The sequence below is a fragment of the Parasteatoda tepidariorum genome, chromosome 3 (genome assembly GCF_043381705.1).
Source record: "Parasteatoda tepidariorum isolate YZ-2023 chromosome 3, CAS_Ptep_4.0, whole genome shotgun sequence".
NCBI classification, from domain to species: Eukaryota; Metazoa; Arthropoda; class Arachnida; order Araneae; family Theridiidae; genus Parasteatoda; species Parasteatoda tepidariorum.
Window position 1 is genome coordinate 79,499,409 of NC_092206.1, and position 25,911 is coordinate 79,525,319.

At 30.7% G+C, this 25,911-nt stretch overlaps 1 protein-coding gene across 2 annotated transcripts in view; it reads left to right on the forward strand.

The window, feature by feature from the left end:
* LOC107448617 (acyl-CoA Delta-9 desaturase) overlaps window positions 1–25,388 on the forward strand; it is a 64,316-nt gene extending 38,928 nt beyond the window's left edge. Inside the window, exons 1-5 of one of the 2 annotated variants that reach the window (XM_016063889.3) lie at window positions 6,944–7,202; window positions 18,571–18,764; window positions 20,515–20,645; window positions 23,159–23,364; window positions 24,620–25,388. In XM_016063889.3, the coding sequence (XP_015919375.1) occupies window positions 18,572–18,764; window positions 20,515–20,645; window positions 23,159–23,364; window positions 24,620–25,088 (999 nt within the window). In that variant the 5' untranslated portion in view covers window positions 6,944–7,202; window position 18,571 and the 3' untranslated portion in view covers window positions 25,089–25,388. Of the gene's footprint in view, window positions 1–6,943; window positions 7,203–18,570; window positions 18,765–20,514; window positions 20,646–23,158; window positions 23,365–24,619 lie in introns of those variants that run through there. The other variant, XM_071178882.1, reaches the window with a different exon arrangement.
* Window positions 25,389–25,911: the final 523 nt, after the last annotated feature.

The following is a 25,911-nucleotide window of genomic DNA, read 5'->3' on the forward strand; positions in this document are numbered from 1 at the left end:
GATCCTATTCAATAAAAATATGAATAGAAATCTACGAAATAGTTCATGTAAATTTACGAAACACTGCATGAAGTTTTGAGTTCAATTCTGAGGGCTCTCAAAAGATCTTATTTAAAAAGAAATACATAGAAATTTTCGAATTTAATTTACGAAAAACTACAAGAAGTCCTTTATTTAATCCTAAAAACTTTCAAAAGATCCTTATTGAAATTTACAGTATTAAACATTTGTTTTGACTATTTAACGACATATAATATTTTATTCCGGGTAAAATAATGTGTTTATTTATTTTGAAGTTTATTTATTTTCTAGTTAATTAAAGTGATTTATTTGAAATTTATTTATTTTTTAGCAAACATTCTTTTTAAAATTCAATTTAGAAATCAAATTTATTACTATTTTTAAAACTAAACTTGCTTAAAAGTAGGACAAACATCTTTTTCCTAAGTTACCTCGTTGAGTCAGCTTTTTATTGTAATAAGATGTCTGGTTTATTCTTTAAATTCTTGGATAATTATTCCTGTCATCTTATTTCAATAACTCTTGTTAAGTTGAGTCAAAAGCTTTATTTTTTTTCTTTCAATTTTTTGAACGTTCTTTACAATTAGCCCTTTATCAGAAACCTCTGACAGCATAAATTATGAACTTTTCGAACGAGACTTATTCTATCTCAAGAATGTTATGATAATCTTTTCAATTTGATTGACGTAAGGTTATGTTACTAATTACTTGATGTTAGCGATGAAAATAAGTTATTACAATAAAAGTAATTATTTAAATTAATACGTTTTTAATTAGAGAGTTTAATTAGAGTTTATAATAAGTTAATGACTCTCAGCTAGTCTATTCTAAAGAAATTTTTATTCGGATTTTTTTTTTCATTTTGGATTTAAGCGCTTTACCATTGCGTGTGGAAGTCAGGATTGTATTGAAAGTTTTATGCGTTTTTTTGTATCAAAAGTATTTTTTATGTTTTTTCTAGATAAATGAAACCTTTTATATTATGAACCAAATGCCTAATTTAGAATATGGTCACTGCATTCTGAAATAAAACTAGGTTTAAGATTGAATGTCTAGATAGTAAGATATAAATTAGTTTCGAAATTAATTTTCCAATTATATATTTTTCAATGCTCCTTTTAAAGGAAGAAAATCATAAAAAGTAATACAAAATAAATATTTCAAAAAATCAATCCATATAAAAGAAGTAAATTGAATGAAAAACCGATAATTCCAACTAATCACACTGTTCATTTCTCTGCTTCAAAAAGGGATGATAAATTGAAATGTGCACTTTCTGAAGATGTAAGGTGCACGCACGTCTCATTCTAAAGTATAAACAACTCATTAACTTTCTTTTCATATCATCTCAAATTTAATGTAATCAAAGCAGCCCTGAATACTTCCCAAACCCATATCTAAATGAATGGAAGGTTATTGGACATGATAATATACAGTAATCGAAAGGATCTGATTAATGAATGTTTTTTATTGATTGCTTTTCCATATTGGTAGCTCTGATTTAAAGTGGATAAGAATTTTATTGCCTTCCGATATATTTCCACAACTGTGCAGCTATTTTTTTAAAAGTATCATTTAATTGTCCTGTATTTGAAAAAAAACCTATTCTCTTGCGAAAATATTGACAGATTTTGAACTCTTAATTGTTAGACTACCTGATTTGATTTTTAGTTTTTTCCTTTTGTCATGAAGCAGGCTTAGGCAAAGTTTTAAAGGGAAGTGAAATTAGAGACTTTAAGAGCAATTTTTTCGTAGGAAATTAGGAAATGTTAATGCAGAATTCTTTTTTATACAAACTTGCCGTAAAGACTTATCACCTGTCAACAGCTAAGTTTTTTTAGTGATTTCGTGGAGAAGAACTCATGGCATTTTCTGTTGGAATATGAACCAGAAAGCCACCCCGAAGCCTTAGTGTATTTTGTTATAAGTCAATCAGTGATGTTGAATCAGGCGGAAGAAATCTTATCAAAAGACCTATTTGGTTTCACATGGAAAAATGGGATCTGATCTAAAATTGATAATTTAACAATAACCATTGCCTGGTTAAATAAAGATAGCTGTAATGCATTTAAAAACCACTTCGTGCAATTATCACTGCATAATTTAGTAAAATATTCCTTCTTTTTTGGTATTTGTTTAAGAAGGAAATCTTCTCTCACGAAATCCGTTTTTCATTATTGTTATAGCATTAATGCACAATCAAGAAGCGTTGCCCAGAATTCTTTTTTGGAAAGATCATGACTCTGCCCCCAAAAGAAAAAAAAATAGTTATACTTTTAAGATCATATTTTAACATTGAGTTTTTAAGTGTTTAAGGAATAGATTATGTCCTTGGCTAGTTGGAAATATTTATTGCTTATTTAGTCGCATATTTATACATACACGTGCATGTGCAAACTGTAGTGCTCAAGGCAAAGAGCGGCTTATAAACTCTTAAGTTGACTTGTAGTTAATATTTTATTTATGCCACACTATGGGTTTTTGGGTAACGGACTGGGAAACATCCCTGAGGATGATCCGGAGACTACATGCATCCGTTTTACAGGAAGGGCATATTCACACACAATAAATTCATCCGCAGAAATCGTAATTTTGATCTGAACTAGAGTACGGTCAATCTCCAATCCAGTACCCCCAGAGGTATTGATTTGTATGGGAACTTGCAAGACTTTGTGACCCAAACAGATTTAGCGTGTACCGGTCACATTTTGTACACGATAAGTCTGCTGCCGGTGGGGATTGAACTCACTGCCTCTCGGACATGGGCCCAACACTCTACTAACCAGGCTATCCCGGCCCTAATTTTAAGTTGAAGTAGATATAGTATAATTTAGAGAAAGGACAATAAACATCAAATACATACAAGACTATGGCTGGATTCGAACTAGCTACCTCCATTCTACTGAGCGTTTGGTGGAGCGGCGCTACTACTTGGCAAGAAAGGCCCAATCTATTCGAATCAATCAGATTTATGAGTTCACCTCAAAAGCTTATAAGCCCTACTCAAGTGCTAAAAATTAAAAACACTGACGAGAAAGATTTTCAGTCTTTTATTCCCCGGCTGCGATTCATTCGATTTCAATCAAGTTCTGTTTTTCCTTACTTGAATATTAATTTGTAAACCCTTAATATTTAAGCTACCTCGACTTCAATTTTAACCCTGGCTACCCATGGGTCAAAATGACATATGTATGTAATTCAATGTATAGCTATATAGGCTTAACAAGGATTTTAATAGTGCATGCAAAAGGGATGACTTCGGTGCATCTTGCATACGATATTAATTATTAGAATGAGCTATTGTAAGCAATTGTCGTAATAAAAAAAAATTGGCCACTCTGATCAAATTAAAACTAACCACAATTGTCAAGTGTCCAGCAGTGCATTAAAAATCAATAATATTAAAGTGATATTAAAGTTTTAACCATTTTCGCGATGTTGCAAGCTTGCTTTAACTAAGTTGTTGTTGTTGTTGCGCGACAAAAATGAATTTACACATAAAACAAAACATAATTTTCAGAATTCAAGGTCAATTATGGTAATAAGCCTTCAAATTTAATATTTACCATAAGTGTATTAAAATTTAATAACTAAGAAAATAAAACTAGTAATGAGTTTTCAGAATTTCATTTCCTTTTTGGTTTTTCTTTTTTCATTTTACATGTAAACTGCGGAATATCACACCCAGCGAAATAATATTTGTCGAGCGTGGAACGGATAGTTCCGTGTTAGCGTTTCGTAGCAAAATAGGCCTTTTTTCCTGTATTTGATTTAGCAAGTTTCAGTGTCATCCTAAGTTAAAGAACTCTTGAACAAACACTTTGAGGGTTAAGATTTTATAGCAATCGCATTTGTGTTATTAAAGTCACGACAGGCATGGAATGGGAAAAAGAACCATTCACGGTTTTAATATTGTGTGAGCAGTCACATCTTAAATATTTATGGGTTACTTTTGACTATAAGGAAAGTGTGATCAGTGTTCATTTTTCCTGATAAGAATTTCACATATTTCAAATGTATGACAATTTCTGAAATTTATCCTTATTTAAATCTTAATTAAATTAATCAACTTAAATTAGTTGCATCAATATAAGTTCCACGTATATGTATTTACAAATAAAATAAAATTTTCATGAATTATCATGACTTAAAATTTAGCTAAATTAAAAGCAAGCAAAGAAATCAGAAAAAATAGCAATTTTTTAGACATTTAGCTAAATAGAATTTTTCTTTTTTAATTATTTTTCAAATATGACATTTTAATAGCTATTGTAATTGTTCATTTTAATTTTATTCTCCTCAAAAATTGGACGTCCACAACGTCCAGTGCCAAACAAAAAATAGAATTGCTTTAGAAGCAATCACAATATAAATTTTGAAGCTTCGATCTCTGCATATTTGTGTACTGAATCTGAGTAAAGTTTAGGCATTTTTATATTGTCTAATTAATGTTAAAGAACTGCTTAAACCACGCAGCAGTTTTGAGGCAATAAGCATTTACTTCCGTATCGTCGTAGCTTTAAACACGAATCAGAAGGCAAGTGAGCTTCTGAGTCAAATACTGAAAAAAACCTTCATTTATGAGTACTTTTCGAGTAAAATTAGTTTACACCGAAGAGCCATTACATGATGACCACCCTGCTAATGACATGTAGGACCACCTTTATCCCTCAAAACTGCTAGCACCCAACGTGGCATTGATTCCACAAGGTGCTGATAGGTAGTCCGAGGTATCTGGTACCAAGCGCTCACGAACCTGCAATTCCCTCACATTTCGAGGTGGTAGCGTGGCAGCACGAATTTGGTTTTCTAAGTAGGACCACAAATGCTCTATTGGATTAAGGTCAGGTGAATTTGGGGGCCAAGACATGACTTGAAAGTCACTGGAATGTTCCTCGAACCAATCCATGACGATTCGACCCTTATGACATGGTGCATTATCCTGTTGGTAAACACCATCCCCCGCAGGAAAAACTGTTGCCATGAATGGGTGAACCTGGTCTGCAACTATGTTCAAGTAGCTTACAGACGTCAGGGATTGTTCTATGAGGATTATGGGTCCTAATGTGTCCCATGAAAACATTGTTCCTGGGCGAGAAACCATGAAAACCTGGGCGAGCCCATTGTTAAAGATGGAGGGTGGTCATAATGTACTGGCTCTTCGGTGTATATTGGTTAATCTAAATAGTAACAAATAAAAATTTTTTATTTATACTAATTCTTGTTATAACTTTCCAATATTAGATTTTCCGATTAAAATGGAATATCGCTATCTGGAATTTCCAAGTTCATAATAAATTAAAGATGCAAGTTTTTCCATAAATGGTTTCATAATTTTAGAGCTTTCTTAATTCTACAATCTGCAAGTAATGGACTGTAATAATGTAAGGTTTGTAAAAGGCTCTTAACAGTGATAGTGAGAACACGAAATCTACGTCCCGCATCCAGTTTTAAAACTATGGATCTGGCTTAGCGTCACATTTAAAATAACAAAAGTTACTATATGATGCAATTTCATATCGCAAAGAATTCCATGGGATGTTAAAGAATTTAAGGGAATTTACCTAATCACATAAACACAGGTTTCACAGCCCTGGAGTTATCTAGTAATCTCTTTTTTCTTTAATTTTGTTGTTTTTATTTTTACTTTAGACTTGGTTTGTAGCATCTTGATTTTAATACATTTACATAAGAACGTTTGTGTTTGGCTCAGCATCGTCACTTCCGACAACAACTCGAAAGATCACGTGGCATTTTGTAACACGGACACTTAATAACTTATCAAAGGCGTCAAGTTAAGATTTATAATATCCTTACAAGTAAAAAGTCTATGATAAAAAATTGGATTCTATAGTTAATAATTAAATGCATTCCACAGAAGAAAATTTAAATTTAAATTTTGTCTTTTCTTTCACATAAGGCAATATATTAGACTCCTCTCCTCCACTGTGAATTGAAGATGGCAGTTGAAGCTTACGATTGGGAAGGGGGCAAACTTCACGTATACCTAATTATTATTTTCTTTCATTTTATAATCGATGTTGAACATTCGACCCTATTCTGAGTTTATGACTGTCAATGTTCAACTCCGTAGCCTTGTAGTTTTGAATTCAACCCAGAAGACAAGGGAATTCCTAGATCAAGCATTCGGACAAACTAGCTTTAGCGGAGAAGTTTTTGATAGAAATAACCCGCATATGCATTACACTGAGCAAAAAAACACAAAAATCTCTTAGCCCGAAAGCCAGGAGACTCTAGCCCATGATCAGTCTGCCACTGACGATATTAAGCTCCAGCACTGTGGTTGGTGCGAGCCCGGAGCAGAATTCGTATCGACCAGCTACCGTTGAGATTCGAACCTGCCTCACCTCATTCAGAGGCTAGCACTCTATCCCCAGTCCTGATTATTAGGCCAAAAACCATAAATTTTTGAAAAATGTCTCAGCTTTTCCTTAACTATTTATTTAAATATCGGTATTGATTTATTTAGAAACTGGCGTACCTGTTTTGGAGTACTTATGAACTATTTAATATGTCTGAACTATTTAATATATATGAACTTTCGTGAACTATTTAATATGTCACTGATAAAACTGAAATCGTTTGAAAACTGTGCTTTTAATAAACCAATGTTCCGTAAAATAAATGCATTTTTAATATTTTAAAATTTTATCTATTTTCCACAGCTAAAATATTAATTAAAAAAAACAGCTCCAAATGCGAAGAGATTATTAAAACTGGAACAGAAGTTCCCTTCAAAGAAATAAAGACTAGTTTAGAATAAAAATGAATTGCAAACGATTCCATCTTCACCTAAAACAAAGAGTTTATCCAAACGATTCTAGAAAAAGGGAAAATTTGAAATGAAGTGATACCAATATTTTACGTGACCGATAAATTTTAATTCACGGAATGACGTAATAACTTGAGTCAGCGAATCAAAGAGAGAAGCGGGGATTTCGGTCTTCAGCGTAAAAAAGGAGGTTGCATGTAAGCAAGGTGAGAATCATTTTGAGACGCTGGCCGGCTCGTGCTCGCAGGTTTTAATTTAACGCAAAATAATTTGTAAATTGTGCGTGCACCATATTTTTAAGTACCCCTACATTCATAGTTTGGATTTCGACGATATTATTAATGGTTTTAAGAGACTTATAAAGTTTTTCTCTTTTTTCCATATAAAAGTGAGTATCAATTTTTTTTTTCTCCACTTAGTTAAATTTTATGCTTCTAAAATTGTAACTAATACTGTACTAATACTATTGTTACACGAGTTTTAAAAATGATTAACTATTCCATTACTAGAACTTTGTTCCAAATGTAAAGTAAGCAATTTTATCTTGTAATTATAATTTTTATTTAAATTTTTTTTTCTGCTCTTTTTTTTTTTAAAATTTTTTTTTAAAGAAAATGTCTTTATTATAAGCACCAGTTATTTTTTAAGAGGTTCCTTTCTCTTATATATTAAACGAGCACTTTTTACTTAAATATTTTTTTTGAAGAAAGAAATTACATTTTTAACATATGTAAATACTACTATTTCGGAGCAATTTATTTTTTTGTTCTTGCTAAATTTGGGAATTAATGTATTTAAAATTTTAACTGGTCAACGAGGACTACTAGTTCTTCATTTTATAAATAGTTCTCCTGATCTTAAAATTTTATGAAATAAATTTCGCTGCACAAGTTCATTATTACAGAAGTAACTTAAATTATTTTACTCAAATAGTTTTTCTTATAAAATAAAATTTATTAAAAGTAATTTAATTGAGATTTTATAAAATATTAAGTTCTTTGAAAAATGTAAACTTGTAAGTTTTTAAGAATTTGACTTTTATGAAAACATTGATAACTGGAATTTAATAATTTTCACAAGTCTCGTAAAAGCTTCTTATTTGTAGCATAAATATGTCTTTTTTAAATTATGTATTAAATTACTCTTAAAGTGTGTTATTGAATTCAAACAATAGTAAATGAGTATTGAATATTGTTTTAAATATACTTGGTGGAAATTTTTTTAAAGCATTTACTTTCTAATAGAATTTTATTTAGTTATACGGATAAACTTGGAAGATATATTTCTATATTGAAATAATTTCTCTCAAAGCTTTTCTTGATTTATAAATATTGCAGCATATTTTGCAGATGTTTTAAAAATATGCATTTTTGAAATCTATTTCTGCATTTGTTCTCTATTATATTGATATAGTTGTTTGACCTCCTTTTAAGGTATGAATAGTCTACTTTTATAGTATGAAAATTAAGGTTTGAATAGCATTTTGACAAGACATTTTATGAGAATTAATAATTGGAGTTTCTTTGAAAACATTTTGATTCAACATTCTTTTGTGTTACTATTTAAGTAAGAAATCTGTTTTGTAAAATGGAAGATTTGATCCCCTTTTAATTAGCTTAATCTATTTTAAAAAATGATTAAAAGCTCATATCTTACTAAATCTTGACCTCTAAAGAAGAAAAAAGGGAAACTCTGAAAAATTTTAAAGTAGTGACTAAGTATAGTAATTTCTAATCACTTTTGCACTTAGAAATTAGAAATAAAACTTCAAACAAGAACATATTTTTGAAGCACGCAGATAAAACTTGCTTATTTTAGTTTATATTTTTGAAATGTTTCAGTCTAAAATAATGGTGTTTTTTAAATATAAATATGCAGTCATAGCTAAACCATTCACTAAATTTCATTAGATTTCAAATTCTACTAAGAAAAGTTAACATTGCTGCCTGAGGTTTTAACTCTGAAGAAAATGTTAGCTGAACAAATTTGATTTTACTGAATTAAAGTGTTGAAGGTTTAAAATTGAATTTTTCTTGTAAAATGTATTCTTGAAATATCCGCAGAATTCCGTAGTTTGAGTAAAACTTTGGTTTTAAAATGTTTATGTAAGAATGCCTGGTGTAGTTTTGATAAAAACTGCCTTCTTAACCTCGAGCAACTAAAATTTTCATTACCACCTTTCTATTTTTATTTTTGATTTAATTTTGTCGAGCTTACTAGATTTTGTTGCTGGGAGTACAAAATGTCTTTTTTATTTGGCCAATAGCAACTTATTCTACAGCAGTTTTAGTCTCCAACTTTATCAAATATTTTAATTGAATTTATCAAATACGTAATTGAAAATTAAATTTTGAACTAAAATTAAAACAGTGAGAAATTATCTAAAATTGTATGAGTTTATGCTTATTAACATTTCATTTTAGAGCATTTCAGACTTTTGAAAACTTGAAATTCTGTAGCTTCAAATTTTATCAGATTTAATTAAATTTAAGTTTGCATGTTATCGATATAGCTAAACCTTACAAATCTGTATTGTCATTTTTATGATTATACATGATTATATATGTAAAAAATGTAACAAAAATATGCAATGAAAGCTAGGTTTAAAGCTACTGAATTTTTAAGCAAATATCATGAAAATATTGTGTTGTTGAGCCTGCTAGCTTCTTTTAATTTATTTTTAATTTTGTCAAGCCACTCAGTTCTAACATGTGATTTCGTTACTAACATACGTAATGCCGTATATTTGCCGCAGTTCTGCCGCATCCGGCTTTTGTAATATTTTACTCCAAATTTTGTTTCAATCTACTGTTGAAAGTATCTATAGAATTTGATGGCTGTATTGCTATAGATTTTCGGAACACTTTTGATAGCACATCTGCATTATGCATTAGTTTTTATAAGAACGCGTGTATATTAAGCTGAAAGATAAGTATAATTTAAAAATCAGTCGCAAGGACTTTAAACCTCTTTTCTGGTAAGAATGTCACTTGAGCACTCTCATTATAATCGCAGACATTGTGTCTATAATCTTCTAAAGAAAGACTCACGATCTAGGATTAGTCTTTCAATCAAATGGGTTAAGCAAACAGTACTTAGCACTTGATTTAATTCAATTTACACTGAAACAGCTGAGATATGTTTGAAGTTTCAAATGAAAAGGTCTTTTCTGGAATTAATAAATGCTGTTCACGGGTTTAAATAATTGCCATTGCAGGAAACATACTATTTTACATCCAAGTAAAGTATCTTTTAAAACAGCACGGGACCTAAATAAAGTGAATTCCAAAGTTTATTATTTATTTAAACTGTTTAAATTTTTATTAAATTTGTTCGTTTAGCTTAATTTTGAAAAAAGACTATATGTATTTCGATTGACAAATATTACATAAATGTATAAAATATGTAATTAAAAAAGCAAACTTTATCCTTGTCGCAATTGTAAACAGAAAATTTTTTAAATTTTTTTTTACAGATGCATAAGACTATACACAAGTTTTCGGTTAACTTAATCTATTGAAAAAATAAACTTTGACCTCATTTCTGAACAAAATGAGTTTTCGTCTCTTAAATGACAATGAAAGTTTATTTCAGAAAAACAATATAGCTATTGTTATAGCCATTACAATGTTTAAAATTTTTAGCGAAATAAGAAAATTTTGTTAAGAGGAACAAAGTAAAACTGAAAAATATCTTATACAAAAAACAAATGTATACTTGTGTAAAGTCACGAAAACTTATATACATTTGCTATATTTGAAAATTATTTTAGGAAATATTTATAATATGCAAACTTGAGTTTTTATATTTTAGACAATATTTTTCCGAGAATTTTTATTTCTGTGTTTTCTGCCCGAAGTTTTTTTCTTAATATAGTTTTTCAAACAGTGAAACAAGCGCTTGCTTTACCTCAATTACGACGTGAGATACTTCGATTCTAATGTTTCCATAACAGACTTAAAGTAGTATTAAAACTTAAGAGATTTATTCTAGAAGTGAAAAAACTCTTTTCACTCTTTATTATCATTTAGAAAATATGGTTTCAAAGTTAAATCATTTAAGTATTTTGTGACCCAAATTATTTTACTTTAAACTGAATTGTCGCCTGGTAATAAATCTTTTGAACAAAAGAAAATTCATTTTAATTTTCGATGTATTTTGCCTTTTGCAAACACTAACAGCAAAGGAAGGAAAATACTAAAAGAAAAGCATGAACATTTTTTGTCGAAAATTTACATCTTTAATATTTTCGGTTTTTTAAATTAAAAGCATGAATTTTCAACCCTTAACATGTCTTCAAACTTATTTTCAATAATCGACGTATAAAGCTATCATCCCTTGACTTTGTTTTTGAAGCAGTTTTATATTTTGGTATTTAAAATACTAAAGAAATTTAAGCTCGTAAAATTTTTTGGGGTGGGGAAGAGAGCACAAATTTCTATTCTGGCAAAACTAGCTTACGTTAAGGATCTTTCAATTGCATAAAGGAACCTGAATTAAATTTTAAATATTTCAGAACATATAAAATTTTTACAAGTGCAAAGTTTAACTTTTTCATGAAATAATTTTTTTAATTTGGTAGCGGTTAGTTCCTTTAAATAAGCTTCTTTTCTACAATTTTGAATATGCTTGTTCAGATTTTTAATCTTAGTGAAATTACACTCAAACGTCTCAAAACACTCAAAGTTGCTTGAACTGATCCAGCTCTATAAAGTATTTTTTCAGATTTGCAAAGCTTTCTATAAGAAAAAACTTTTGACAAGAAAACAAAGTTTTTATCAAATTTTTAACTGCTTATTTGGCATATAACACCGTAAAAATTTTAATTACTAAAGTGCCAATAATTCTCTTAATTTGTAAAAGCCAATGATTTCATAAATCTATAAGCATTTCCGCTTGCAAATAATTCTTGGAATAAAGTATTAAAGCAGGAAAAAAATATATAGTTTTGATATTCTATTGGATAAACATACCGTGTTAAAGAACTCTTGTTAAGTGTACGAGAATATTGTTCAATTTACCTTTGGTAAATTTTGGATCAGTTAATAAGATTGTAATGCGTTTGTCGGAACTTCCTGCTTTGGATGTTGGAGTCCTTAATAACAGTAACAAATGGATATTAAAACTTTTTATTTTAATAGTTTGGTTTTCGACAAATTATATAAGTTTGCAATGCTTAAATTTTAAATATTTTTCTTGGACCAATTCACAATTTCACTACAAAGGTTTCAAAATTTGCAACATTAAACCCGTGCACGTAAATTTCATTATATAAAGTTTCAACTGATATTGGCTGTCGAAGGTTTAACTTTCAATTCCTACGGTCTTAAGTTTACGGTCTTAAGTCTACGGTTTCTTCCAAACATATAAAGCTAAGCCTCGATGGCTCGGGGGGTGGAGCATACGCCTTCCAACGAGGCAAAGCTGGTTCGAATCACAGTCTATACAAATTCCGCATCCGGCACAGTGCTGACGTGAAATATTTTCAGTGGTAGCCGGATCATAGGTTAGTCCCCTTGCCGTCAGACTTACCGTGGGTGGTTCTCGTGGTCTTCCTCTCCATGTAACGGAAATGCTGCTTAGCTCCATCAAAAATCCACGAAGGCAAATTTCTCCCAATACTCGATCCAGGAGTTCCTTTGCCTTCTGGATTTTCCTCAAAATTACAAGGCTGTGGAGTTTAACATTAGTAGTCGTAAACCCATAAAATTGGGTCGGCTACTTAACGACGATTATACGTTTTTATTTTATTTTTATAACTCTATAATATAGCTTATAATGCTGCAATTTAATTGCTTTGAGGCCATAATATTTCAATTTTAATTGCATTCAAATTTAAATTAAATACAGCTTTTAATGACCGAAACATAGTCTCGTCAAACTAAGGACCATTAAAACTAAATAAAACATAATCTAAGGTGAAATGGTAAGTCTTCACTTCTTTTCAATCTTCAGATTCATATGGGTCCCCCGACTATGGATCTCAACTTTTTCATGTGTTGTATCCTTATTTTTACCACCATGCTAATTTATAAAAGTATAGTTGGCGGAGTATAGCTACTTCTAGTTTTTAATTTTGAGCCATTCAGTGTTAACCGTGTGTTTCGCGTAAATTGTTGTAATTGTTGCACGTAAATTTCTTTATATAAAGTTTCAACTGATATTGGCTGTCGAAGGTTTTACTTTGAATTCCTACGGTCTTGAAAAATGTAGGTCCGAGGCATCATAGGTTTTTTCCAAACATGTAAAGCTAAGCCTCGATGGCTCCGGGGATGGAGCATAAGCCTTCCAACGAGGCGAAGCTGGTTCGAATCACAGTCTATACAAATTCCGCATCCGGCACAGTGCTGACGTGAGTTTGCGTAATCTTTTTGGACCGTGTGCCAATAAACCAAACAAAAGGTTCGTGACTACGAAACATCGTCGCAATTTTATTCCCCTTGGTTTCACATCAGGCGTAGTTTATAGCATGTTGTAAAGATATTACCTTAAAGTTATAGTATCGCTAGATTTAGTTCTTGCACCATTCAAGTCAAAATAAACATTGATTTCTTTAACTGTTACAATAGGAAGAACCTCTTTTCAAAATGACTTACCAGTATTCCAATTCATATGCTAAAGCAATTACTTGCTTAAAAAAAAAATTTAATTTCAAAGTCAAATGAAACGTTCAAATGTTTCCCAGCACTGACATAATTTCCAATTTTAATCTTTTGGTCAAGAGGTGAGTGCATCTCGTCAAGTTCAAAATAACATCTTCATGAATGGAGTTTGACTGACAGTTTGAGGCTTATCCACATTTCCTCAGAGCTAGATTAGAAAAGAACATTTCTATGTTCAAAAAGAAATACAACTAATTTGAACATCTTATAAAAGCTTCCTTCGGTGAAGCGTATCTAATTGTAAAAGTGCTTATTCTTAATATCCAGTCTTAGAAAGAAGTGCTGATTGTAAAGACTAAAACATTTTATTGAAATTCTGCTATTTGTTTGTTATAAACTTGTTACCTGAATCTATTCGAAAGCAAATATTGAGTTATTTAAAGCATTTCGTACTTTTCATTCTTGAATAAAATATTATCACTATTTAGTTTCACCATTTACGTTAAGCCTGTTGAGGAAGAACACAGATTTAGATTATTCAATTATATTTAGCTTTTCATATTTTGATAGTATCTGCTTTCAGAACGTTGGACTGAAAATAGAACTTCTAACTCAAAATATTTTGCCCGAGAACTGCTGAGCTCAGCAATTTCATCTAAGCATGCGTTTAATTAGAAATAGCTATCTCTCATTTATACTGTCTTCTGCTTTTAGTACAATCCACTAATTAAAAATGTAGAGAAATCTAATTTTTACTTCGATGTAAGTTTTTTATGCACAGATTGAAATATTTTTTAGTGGTATTATCCAAACATAATCTAAATATTCTTTCTTCATATTGATGCTCAAACTTGATCTTCTGATTTTGGCGGAAGATATTTACTGTGGGTATTTGATTCCTAGTTTAAAGGATATTTACTCAGTGATCTAAGCGTACATATAAAGGATCTAATATAGAAGTTTAAATGTTGATTATTATTTAAAAAGCAAGAAAAAAACCTTAATTCTACACCTCAAGCTTTTAATTGTAGACCAGCATATTTTTTTCCCTTGGAAAAGGGCAAAAATTGGCAGTTTCGTTCTTGCAACTAGAGAAGAACTGAAGTGATTATACCAAACCATGTGATTTAAATAAGATGTAAAGGACGTCAAGAGCGTGTCATACCTGATTGGCTTTGGAAACTACAAATACCATTGACCTACGATGATGTCACTTTCAAGGATCCAGTTATAAATTCGTAATTAAATGGAAAAGTCTAGTGTAACTTTGGCGTTTATTCTTAACTGCTGCATTTGATATTCAGTGAAGCTCTTTTATTGTATGAATTTAAATTTAGCAGCGTGGATAGACTAAGTTTTTTGAGTGTTTAGTCTTAGCACTGTTTGTTTCTAAATTTCAAATAACGTACAAAGTTAGACTTATGGTATAAACACGTTTAAGAATGATAAGTTTCAATTCGACACTTTAAGATCACTCCGCAAAGTTAAGAGAAATAAGTCAAATAATTCTAGTTCTGGGGAGAAGTTTATCAAACTAGTCTCCATTACTAGGAAACTGGAAAATTTGATAATTCTTTTATTTATCTTCTTGAATATCAGATCGTTCCATTGCTTAACAAGTAACGGAACGAATAATGTGTTCTCTTAGATTCAGATATAATAATTTATTTTTAGATTGCCCAGAAGTTTTGACAATTCATTTACTAAGAATTTTCAAATTTTTTTTCAATAATTAAAGAATAGTCTTGGATTACAAGAGTCTAAAGAAAAAAATTTACTTAAAAATTATCACCTTTACGAAAATTAACGATTATTGGACACTTGTTAGCTCGAATCGTCCATACTTTCCTCTTTTATCCAATTACAGCTTTTATAATCTCGTGTTAACTATTTGTTCAAAATAACTAGATGAAGATATTAAATTTGATTAGAGAACAAACTAAATTTTTTTTAAACATAAATGCAAAGTTTTATTTTGCACGAAACACGCAATTTGTAACATGTTGTAGAAGTTTTATTTTTCATACAAGCTGTGCTTAAAATTTCATAAAATCGGCTCAAGTTTGAACCATAATATCATGCAAAGTTGCTACACCTTAACTAAAGTGTTAACTAAGTAGAGCTATAGAATAAACTTAAAACTTTAAGAAGTAATTTAAGCAAAAATGATTAAGCTTGATCACAAATTTAAAAAAAAATTAAGATACTAAGATTAAAAATGTTCCAAAAAGTCTTAGAGTATAAATTTACATAAAACAGAAGCAAATAATACTTATACTGATATAAATACTTATACTGATATAAATACTTATACTGATATAAATAATACTTATACTGATATTTATATAGTCTGCATCATTACGAATTACTTAACGTCATAAAATTCTAAAATTTTAAGTGTTTCTTTATCATTGCAACAAACAAAAATTATTCTATCTATATACATATCTGATTTTATTAAAATAGAATTCCATGCTACCACGATAGAAAAGCCTTCCTGCTGTTTTCGTTGATTGGATTATTTCCCGGGGTTACTGTGAGCAAAATGTGTCAACTGCCTCTCTTTTCTTCGAAACCTTTAAAAAAATATTAAAATATTCTTGCTCCCTGCCACTTGCTTGTCAATTGAATAATTACTTGTTCCTCGTTCTTCTATGAAGCATAAAAGTGGGAAAATTCCCTCCGGGCTTTTGAACTTTTAAACAATTGTGAAAACAATTTAAATGCTTTCAGACTATCCTCTAAAAAAATGGGTTATTTTTAGCATTATTACTACACTTGTCTTTGAAATATCTCAAGCTCAGACGATATAAGCTGAATTCGCTTTTAATTCTAGCAATTAGTGGATATTTTTTTAATGCATGAAAACAGACTATGGTTCTTTGAGTGAAAATTGTAAAGCCTGGATTTCTATTAAAATTTAAATTTGTTTCATACTCGTTATGCTATTGTGTCGACGCATAATCCGCACCAGTCATTTTAAAGTAAAATTTAGTTGCTTTTTTTTGTAACAGTTGTCTTACTTACGCTAAGAGTTTTTAGGCGAATTTATATTTCTTTTAAAATGAAGCACTTTTAGCTCAACAAAGTAACAATGAACTAATTTTTGCCACTTGACATAAACTGCCAATTTACTTTTAAGCGTAAAAATCAGTAAATAATACGTTATATAATTTTATTTCAAATCTAATTTAATTTCCGTGTCAAGTGATAGCTACGTTTTATTTTGTTTTGAAAAATCAGACAACTTTGATTTATTTAAATATAAATAAAATAACCTTATTTGCTATTGTTTTCCAGAGAATCAAATGTCTTAATTTTTTTTCTTTTATCAATATTCTTTAAAACAAGCTTTTATAATAAATATTGCTTTGTTTGTTGTAATAGAAAAAAGCTTAACGGACAACTAAGTTTTGGCAATTGAGATTAAGTTCGTAAAACTATTTTTCGGTGATGGCCTCTTTTTCAATTCAAACGATCGCCAAGTCTTCCGAAATATCTTTAATACAAAAGATGGATCTGATCTAATTTAAGTCGTTGAGGTGAATGCAGCATCTGGTTTTCATCGGCACCCAAAGATGGTTGTAATTGTATTTATCAACTTTTGAATTTTCTTCGTCAGAAATGAAATTTTTAAAAATTTAGTAATTGTTATTCAATCCATAAAACAGTGCATGAAATTTCATTTCTAGAGGTATGAGCCAGTCACATTTTCACACGCCACCCCGATGGCTGAATTTATATTGAATCTGCAGTTCTATTTTCATAATCCAAAATTGTCTGCGAACTCAACGCAGTCAGTGTAATATTGTAAAAATTCAGATTAATCAGACATACTTGTAGGGAAATTTGCAAATACATAGCGAAGATAAATGTAAGTTTAATTTTATACACTGATACTAAAATATCCCTACACAGTTAAGCCTGCTATCAAGTAATAGAAGAAACTATTTTTTTGCCATGTTCTCTCAATTCAGGATTATAATTTCTTATAAAAAATAAATTCAGAGATCTTTCAAAAAGGAGTCTCAAATTCCCAGTTTCTTTGCTTTGAAGTTAAGTGAAAAATTACCTGCAGGTGTTGTAATTTGCAACGCCCTCTGTCGTGCTGAAGGTTTTCTACTACCGGACTTGCAACTGTATTCTCAAAAAAATCCTAAAATCTATGTAAATGTAATAGGAGCATCTTTGTGACCAAACCCTCAATCATGTAATAATTTTTAAACATATTTTTTACAAAAAATATTTGAAATAAGAATTAGGTAGTCTTGGTAGCCTTATAAATTGTTAACCCAATCCAGGAGACAAGGAACTTCTAGATTCGCCTTCGATGACTTTTTGCTGGAACTAGCCAGCATTTGCGTTACATGGTGAGGAAAACCTCTAAAACCTCTCACGGTTAGCTTGATGGCAAAGAATCTCTAACGCATCTGTCTACCACTGAGGATATTTTAAGTCAATAGTGTGGTCAGTGCAAACCGGGGGGTGAAATTTATATCGATCAGCCATCGCTGGGATTCGAACCCGGTTTACCTCATTGGAATGAGTTAGCTCTATCTTACGAGCCACAATAGTTATTAAAATATTAAAATATCAGAAATGACTCCATTCTTTTAACCTTTCATGCTGGTATACTCGGTCTTTCAGCTCTAAAATAGTATTTGCCAGGATCAAAATATTTTAGGGGTGGGAGTCTGATAAAAAATTTGGAGTAAATCATTCTAGCCATTTAGTCCTGCAGCCGCGAAGGTTTGCTGAAGTTGCTTCCTGATATTTTTCTAATTTTGCATGTAAATGCTAAGTCTGGAAAAAGTGTGGTTGGTATCATTTGAAACTTTTAAGAGGCTCGCCAGCTCAAAATATTCTGTGTCCAATGGTGAGTTGGTGAAGGCTGTTTTCACACCCTGCAAACAAACCAGTACAGTTTGTTTTTAAGGTGCTAAAAATAAAGGGTAAGCATGAGTAGATATTGCTTCAGAAAAAGCAAAGAGATAATTTAGATAAATTTCAGTTATTTTTTCTAAATTACCGGTCAAAATTAATAATCAAAATTAAACTATAGAAATTAGCTAAAATTAGATTTATTTGGAATAAAATTTCTTATATTTTGAATTTAATAATATGAAATTGTTATAAAAATCTGTACAATTTTAGGATGGCACCAAATAATACAGCATCAATAGAAGAAAGTGTTTCACCCAAAAATGAAACGGAGCAAAAGACGGAACCGAAATTCAAGACCGAAATAGTGTATACAAATGTGCTGCTTTTTATTTACCTACATTTGAGTTTTGTGTATGGAGTCTATTTGGGTCTCACTACTGCCGATTCAAAAACGGGCATTTTTTGTAAGTAGTTTTAGTTATTATAAATATCCATTTAATTCTATGGTAAGTTGGGTGTTAAGAAAATGATGTAATGCTTGTAAAATAAGTGAAGTGATACTCGCCAAATATATTTCCTTGTGAGCAAAATTAAAATCGTGAGAATAATGTACTGGAATCTTTCTGTATACGAAAGCATTTGCTTACAAAATACAAATATTGAAAAATCACGACAGAGTTTTGGCAATTAATATTTTGACGTGCTATTGTATAAATATATACAGCTCCCAGAAGTTTACTACAGCCTTTATAGGGTAAACGTGAAATATAGTTTTGGTGTTATTAAATTAACATATCTTGACAAAAATGATGCTAATTTTATAAAATCACGATTTAAGTCATAATCAAATTCCATAAAATATTTTTATGGACCAAAAAAATTTGGCTAGTTCTTCGGATATCGTCCTCAACTTTTACTCAGTCTTTTATGAGAAAGTATTTATTCCTGACTGCTTTGAAATTTAATGTAACATTTAAGATTTGTGTCTAGGGTTAATTGACAGAAGCTGCTTTTTGCAAATCGCCGCCTTAATTTTGCAATACGTGGGGTCATTTGGAAAAGTCTCATACTTTCTATTTAACCTATTACTGTAATCTTATTGCCGCGAGCCTGGCTACCTTCAGGCTAATTACGAAATGCCATTCGTTGTTCAACTAGACTGATTTGTAAGCATGATATGCAGTGTGCCTTAAAAACTTACTACACTAAACAGTGAAGTAGATGGGCTTATTAAAAAGGATAAAACAACATAAACTGCAGAAACCTGATAGAATTTACTGACTTTTCTAAATTTGGCAGTTAATTTCTAAATTTGGCAGTTAATTTCTAAATTTGGAGCTGTTTTGTACTGAAAGGATTTTGATACTAATTTGTGCAGTCTATCAAATTACGGTTAAAACCTTTGATACTATTGGAGTAGAAATGAAAGTTTATAAGAGAAGGAATTGGTGTTTACTTGAACAAGTAAGCAATTAACAAGGTCTAACCAGTCCTAACCAATGTTTAGTTTTAGTACAGCTACATGTTGGTAGACGGGGATTCTGTGTGGAAGGATTAGTTTCTTTTCGAAGAATGGGAGAGAGCTTCTGATTGCTTAGTGCTTACTAGTTTTTTTTTCTAATCATTTGAATCTTAAATCTGAAGATATTGTTCAGTATCATTCCACGTTTTTCAATCTCATTCTTCCGTGCAGCTTAATTTCCTTATTAGTTATTAGCATTGGACGCTGGCATAACAAGACTCGCTACCAAAAAAAAAGCAAATTTAGTCTGAGCAATAATTTGCTTATTCCATAATTAGCCTAATGATATAGGCTGATGGTAATAATTAAATATGTTAGGCTTGTTAGAGAACACAAGATTTCTGCAATTAGCTTAGAACATTGCGAAATGCTGGCGACGTTTTGAAAGAGACTGATTTTTCAATAAGCCTACGATGAATGTAAGAAAGAAATTAAGTTGTAAACTATTGTAAATAGTTCAAATCTCATTAAATCCTTAGGATTAGTTGTGCCTTGTTTACTCTTTAAGGGAAATGCACAGTGTGTGGGGGAAAAATTACCTTGAATAACTTATGATCACATTTTAACGGACTACAAATAAATCTTTATTTGAAATTTCACTATTCATTTTAATTTTGCTTAGAACAATAGTGATTCATCAAATGCTACCGTACTTCCGCAGTACTTCGCATTGATAATGATTAATATTTCAGCTTACATCTATGGCAATATTGCTGGTTTAGGCATCACAGCTGGTGCGCACAGGCTCTGGTCTCATCGTTCATACAAAGCAAAACTGCCTCTTAGAATTTTTTTAGTCATCTTAAATTCGATCGCTGCTCAGGTAAGAAGACTTTGAAAACTTTTTCTTAATTCTAGTTTTTGGTTTTTAAATTTAAAACCAAATGTCAGTGTATAAATTCTAATACAATATGTGACATTCAATGTTAACTTTTTAACATTTAATCAGTTTAGAAATTTCCAATCCATTCAAATTTTTTGACATTATTGGCTTGAGCTAATTAAGAACCAAATTTATTTCCCTCTCTCATCCTCACACATGCCTCTCTTAATGCTTAGTAAAATGCTGATAGCTTTTTTTGACATTTAGTTTTTTTTAAGGTGTGAGTGTATTTCTACACTTTAATAATTATCTTTCATGACTGTGCTAAATTATCCAAAAACTTCAAATATGATCTCTATTGAGATCATGTGTTGTCAATTACGTTTTCAGAAAGTGGTTTATGTGTTTGTCATTACTCAATGTTATTTTTGAAGTTTTTAAATTTTTTTTCTTCAAAATACAGTAACGAATTACAATAACAGAATAAAATTTTCTGAACACAAAGATGTGGATTTATTTTATGATTTATTTTACACTACAGTTTATATTATACTTTTTGGCTATTAATCTTCAATGGGTAAATGGCTCCAGATATCGGTTTAGGGTACAAATAAAGCCAATCACTTTTCATCAACGTAATGGGTCATTACTAAAAGGTCAGATAAAGGTTATTAAGCTAGTAATTTAAAAACAATTTTAAAATTTTATATCTGCTAATATTTTCTCAAGAGCAGTAAGAAAAAGAAAATATCTAATATATTGCAATATTTTTCTTTGAATAATAAAAAACTTTTGCATCTTTGCAGTCGCGAAATTAAATTTGCTTAACAATCTACTAATTAATGGAATTAAATCAAAGGCTTTTATGATGTATAGTTTAAGGTTTTTATAAATCACCTTTTGTAAGATAAAATTGTTAATCTCAAACTCTAATACTAAAGTTTAAAAAATTTACTCTTCTAAAAATGTTTTATTCTTGTCAATTTAGACTAAAAAAACATAAAATTTATTTAATAAAGTTTGCTCCATTTACTACTAAAAAAATTTAGGAAATTCATGGATGTTTAAATTTCAGCGACCCATATTTAAATTTCCTGAGAACTGCCCATTTAGTAAATTGAACGGCAAAAAAGCATTAACGATGCATGGTCGTTCTGTCACGTTGCAAGACATTGGATTTATCAGTTCAAGTTTTTATTTTTGAATTTATTTTCCATTTCAAAAGCATGCATGATAAAGAAACTAAAGGATAATATTGCAGATGCAGAGTTCTATTAAATTGGCATTTTGGGACTATTTTACTGTGTTTTATTAAACATAAATTTAATGACAGTGCGAGGTTATTTTGATCTGCCAAAGTTTTGGTTAACTTTTGGATAGTGTTGCCGGTGTTTGTCTTTTTTACCATGAATTTGTTTTGTCAAATAACGGACATAAACCATTTATATACAGTCTACTGACAACTTTATAATACTGTCTTTGTTTTTATGCAGTTATTGTTCCACATGGACAAATTTCAATCTTTGGTCTGGATTGAGAGCTTAAAGAAATATTTTATTTGCATTTTTAATTTTAAAATGCATTGCTGAAATTTTTTAAAACTTGCCCTACCACTTTGCGAAGTACTATTGTTTTGTGGAGCCTTTAATGTTCCTTGGAGCATAGTTCGTGAATCTTTTTGCCTTAGAACCGAACTAGAAGTGAGTTTTATAAAAATGTTTTAAAGTGTAAGAAACCTTTTTAACTTCTTGCGGTCAAGTGTTTACTCTCTGCAACAAAAGCAAAAAAATACTGCACTGTAAAAAGAAAAAAAAAACTTCTAAAACTTTTCTGAATTCGAGTCACCTACGGTGCATGTAACTTTCAAAAACTTTTCTGATTATTTCCGAAAACTCTTTCTGTGATATTCGGAAATATTTCGCAGTACTTCAGAAATATTTTAAATCATTTCTTGCAGTATCGGATACTTTAATATTTCGAAGAGTTTCCTATATGCGTATTTTTTTTTTTAATATTTCTGAAACTTCGCGTGAGGCTACGCTACCAACAAGGTCTTCGATCAAAAGGTACCTAAAGATTGAGTTAACATACTAGCTAATTGGAATTAAATAGTTGTAGAGGTAGCTACGGCTACACTCTGAAACTGAATCTCCGTCAAGTCTATTCAGTTCTACTTTTGAAAATAAATGCTTCGCAATTCATCAGAGCTTAATTTATTATCATGTTTCCGAAATTTTTTAGTGTGATCTGAAAGTCTTGCCAAATATTCTCGTAAGTCGATGGACCTAGGAGATAAAATCGAATATTTCTGAAAACTTGCTTTAGTGCAATGGCGTTTGTTTTTGAAAGGAATTATGTATTTCATTATCTTGATTGCTACATCCACGATAACAAATTTTGGCCGGAATGACAATTGTACGAATGAAGTGTGACCGCAAAGTGCTCTATCTGCTTCTGTGTTGGGCCTAATCTCGTCTCAAGAGCGTTAAATGTTTAAATCTTTTTACTTTCAGAATGACGTCTACGAGTGGTGCCGAGATCACAGAGTGCACCATAAATTTACAGAAACTGACGCAGATCCTCACAACATTAAAAGGGGTTTCTTTTTCGCTCACATGGGATGGCTTATGTGCAGAAAGCACCCAGCTGTTAAGGCTAAGGGAAAAGCTGTATTCTTGGATGACATCTTGGCTGATCCAGTTGTCCGCTTCCAAAGGAAGTAAGTACCAGGATTTCTAATTTTAACGCTATTTTTCGAAGGAAAATAAAGCTATAGTTTAAGTGCCTTACACTTGAAGCAATGATTTTAAAATGTATATAATCTTGCCGTTAATTATCTGGGCATTAGAACAGCCAAACAACTTAAATATTTTAAAAGTAATTTAAGTTTTTAAAAATCTCCAATTTGGCAACATTTTTCTACCTAGATGAAAATTATCAATCGCTGCCTTATTCTCAGTTTTGCGAATTTTTATGAATCCAAGTAATGAAGCAATGGAGTCAGTTTTTAACTATTTAAAAATTAGACTACAAACTTTTAAGTTTTCACAGAACTGTCTTTTCTCCATATTGACGTTTTGCGCCATTTTGTGAGTAAGCATAGACAGACTTTAGGCTTTAGACTAAACTAGTCGTGAGTAGCAGTTGAAAACTCCCGGCAATCATAAAAATATTATTAGAAAAAAGCATAATTTCAGATTACGACGGAGCCATCGAAAAAGCACCGTAGCACGTTAAATGAATGGCATAGAATAGGTTCTACTTTGGGTTTTAAAAAGTTTTAGAAAAGTTTTAAAAAATGTAGCAGAAAAAACTTGCACTAAATACAGAAACAAGCTTTTTGGATATTGGATGTACACAATGTTTATCCTTAATCACACAGTTTACATTAATTCAACAATCATTAACCATTTTGGAAATAAGCCTTCCTCTCAGTGGTGGTGCAAAGGATGTCTTTTTTTATAATCTTAAGTTTTTACATAATTACGTCTAGTAAGTTAACATAAATTTTGGTGTGAAGTAATGTATTAAAATGTCAAAAGTGCTTATTTCAAATTCGTATTTTAAATTAAGCAAGCTCGCGTAACAAGAACTACGAAACAATGATGAAGCAATAACGACGCGAATACCATTGATCATGCCATATTTGAAAGAGCATAGTTTTCGTCAGACTTGCACAAAATTTTCAGTTAGGTCTCATTAAATTCTTTTCTTTACGACGTTTAAGATCTCAATAGCTTCTCGCATGCCTTTTGTAGAAGATTAACGTGTGCAGTTCCAACGTTTGCAAAGTTAATTTTTGCAGCATTAATTCTATTTTTTGTAGTGTTTTAAAACCATGGTAGACATTACAAGTTACTAATACTTTCTTTAAAATAAAATCTAGCACAGTTACTCTGCTAGCTATTATGCTTAAAATCTAGATTTTCAATTTCTTTCTAGTTAGAAAATTAACTTTAACTTATATTTTTCAGATTTTATATTCCCTTGGTGCTTTTGTTCAGCTTTTATCTTCCAACCATGATACCAGTTTGGCTCTGGAACGAGACTATCTGGAATTCCTTTTTCGTTTCTTCCATGGCAAGATACTGCTTTAGTTTGAATGTGACATGGCTGGTAAACAGTGCCGCCCACATGTTCGGTGATCGGCCTTACGACAAGTTCATATGGGCAAGCGAAAATCCTATAGTGGCCTTCTTTGCCCACGGAGAAGGATGGCACAACTACCATCACGTATTTCCTTGGGATTATTCAACAAGTGAATTAGGCTACTCACTGAATCTCACAAAGATATTCATCGATTTCATGGCGTTGATAGGGCAAGCTTATGACTTGAAGACTGCTCATCCGCAACTAGTAAAGAACAGAAAGCTGAAAACTGGTGACGGAACAAGAATTAAAAGCTTGGAAATGACATCTAGTGAATATTGTGCGACCTCTTGAATGTTTGGCTGAGCCAAATGTTCTGGTAAGTCGCGTGAACAGTTCCTATCTTGGCGTGATTTTATGAATGAGGGTAGAATAATTCTTCGTCAGAAACACATTAAGAATTCTCGAAGAGAGAACTATTTATTTTTAGAAGTGTGACTACATAGACTTTTTGTGCACTGAGTGCTTTTAGGTGTGTACAGTGAACTTTCTGCACTTTGATGCTGAAAATGTGTCATTTTTCTTTGATTGTATTATATTTTTTCTCCAATCAATTCGTGTAAAAAATAAAGCTTAATTTTGATTTTTATAAAATTTGTAATGTAATTAAAACAAGATACTCTTGTTTAAAAATACATATATACTAGAAAACCAGGGTAAAATTTATACATTCGTTGATATGAATCAAAATATTGAATACTATTGATTTATAAGTGAAATTACTTTTAACAAAACATAACATTACGATATGAAATTAAACTACATTTGTGAATGTTTTTAGTACTCAAGAAACGTTCAAAAGCATTTTTTAACTGTCTTTTAAAGGGAATAAGTATATTTAAATGCAAAATAAAGTTGTGAATGTAAATTAAGGGATTGGCGAGCCATTTAAGTTTAAACAGGAATACAAATTTAAGATATAACGATTCTTTGGTGGTTCTTTATACAAAGGTTAAATTGTTTGAGCCTACCATAAACGATTGTTTTCTAATGTAAAACTCATGATATAGGTGCTAAACATTCTCTTCGTCAATCATGAACTATGATAAGTTTCGTGAAAATTGTTGTAACAGAACAGAAATTGATCAAAGGGAAATAATATTTCCCTTTGATCAAT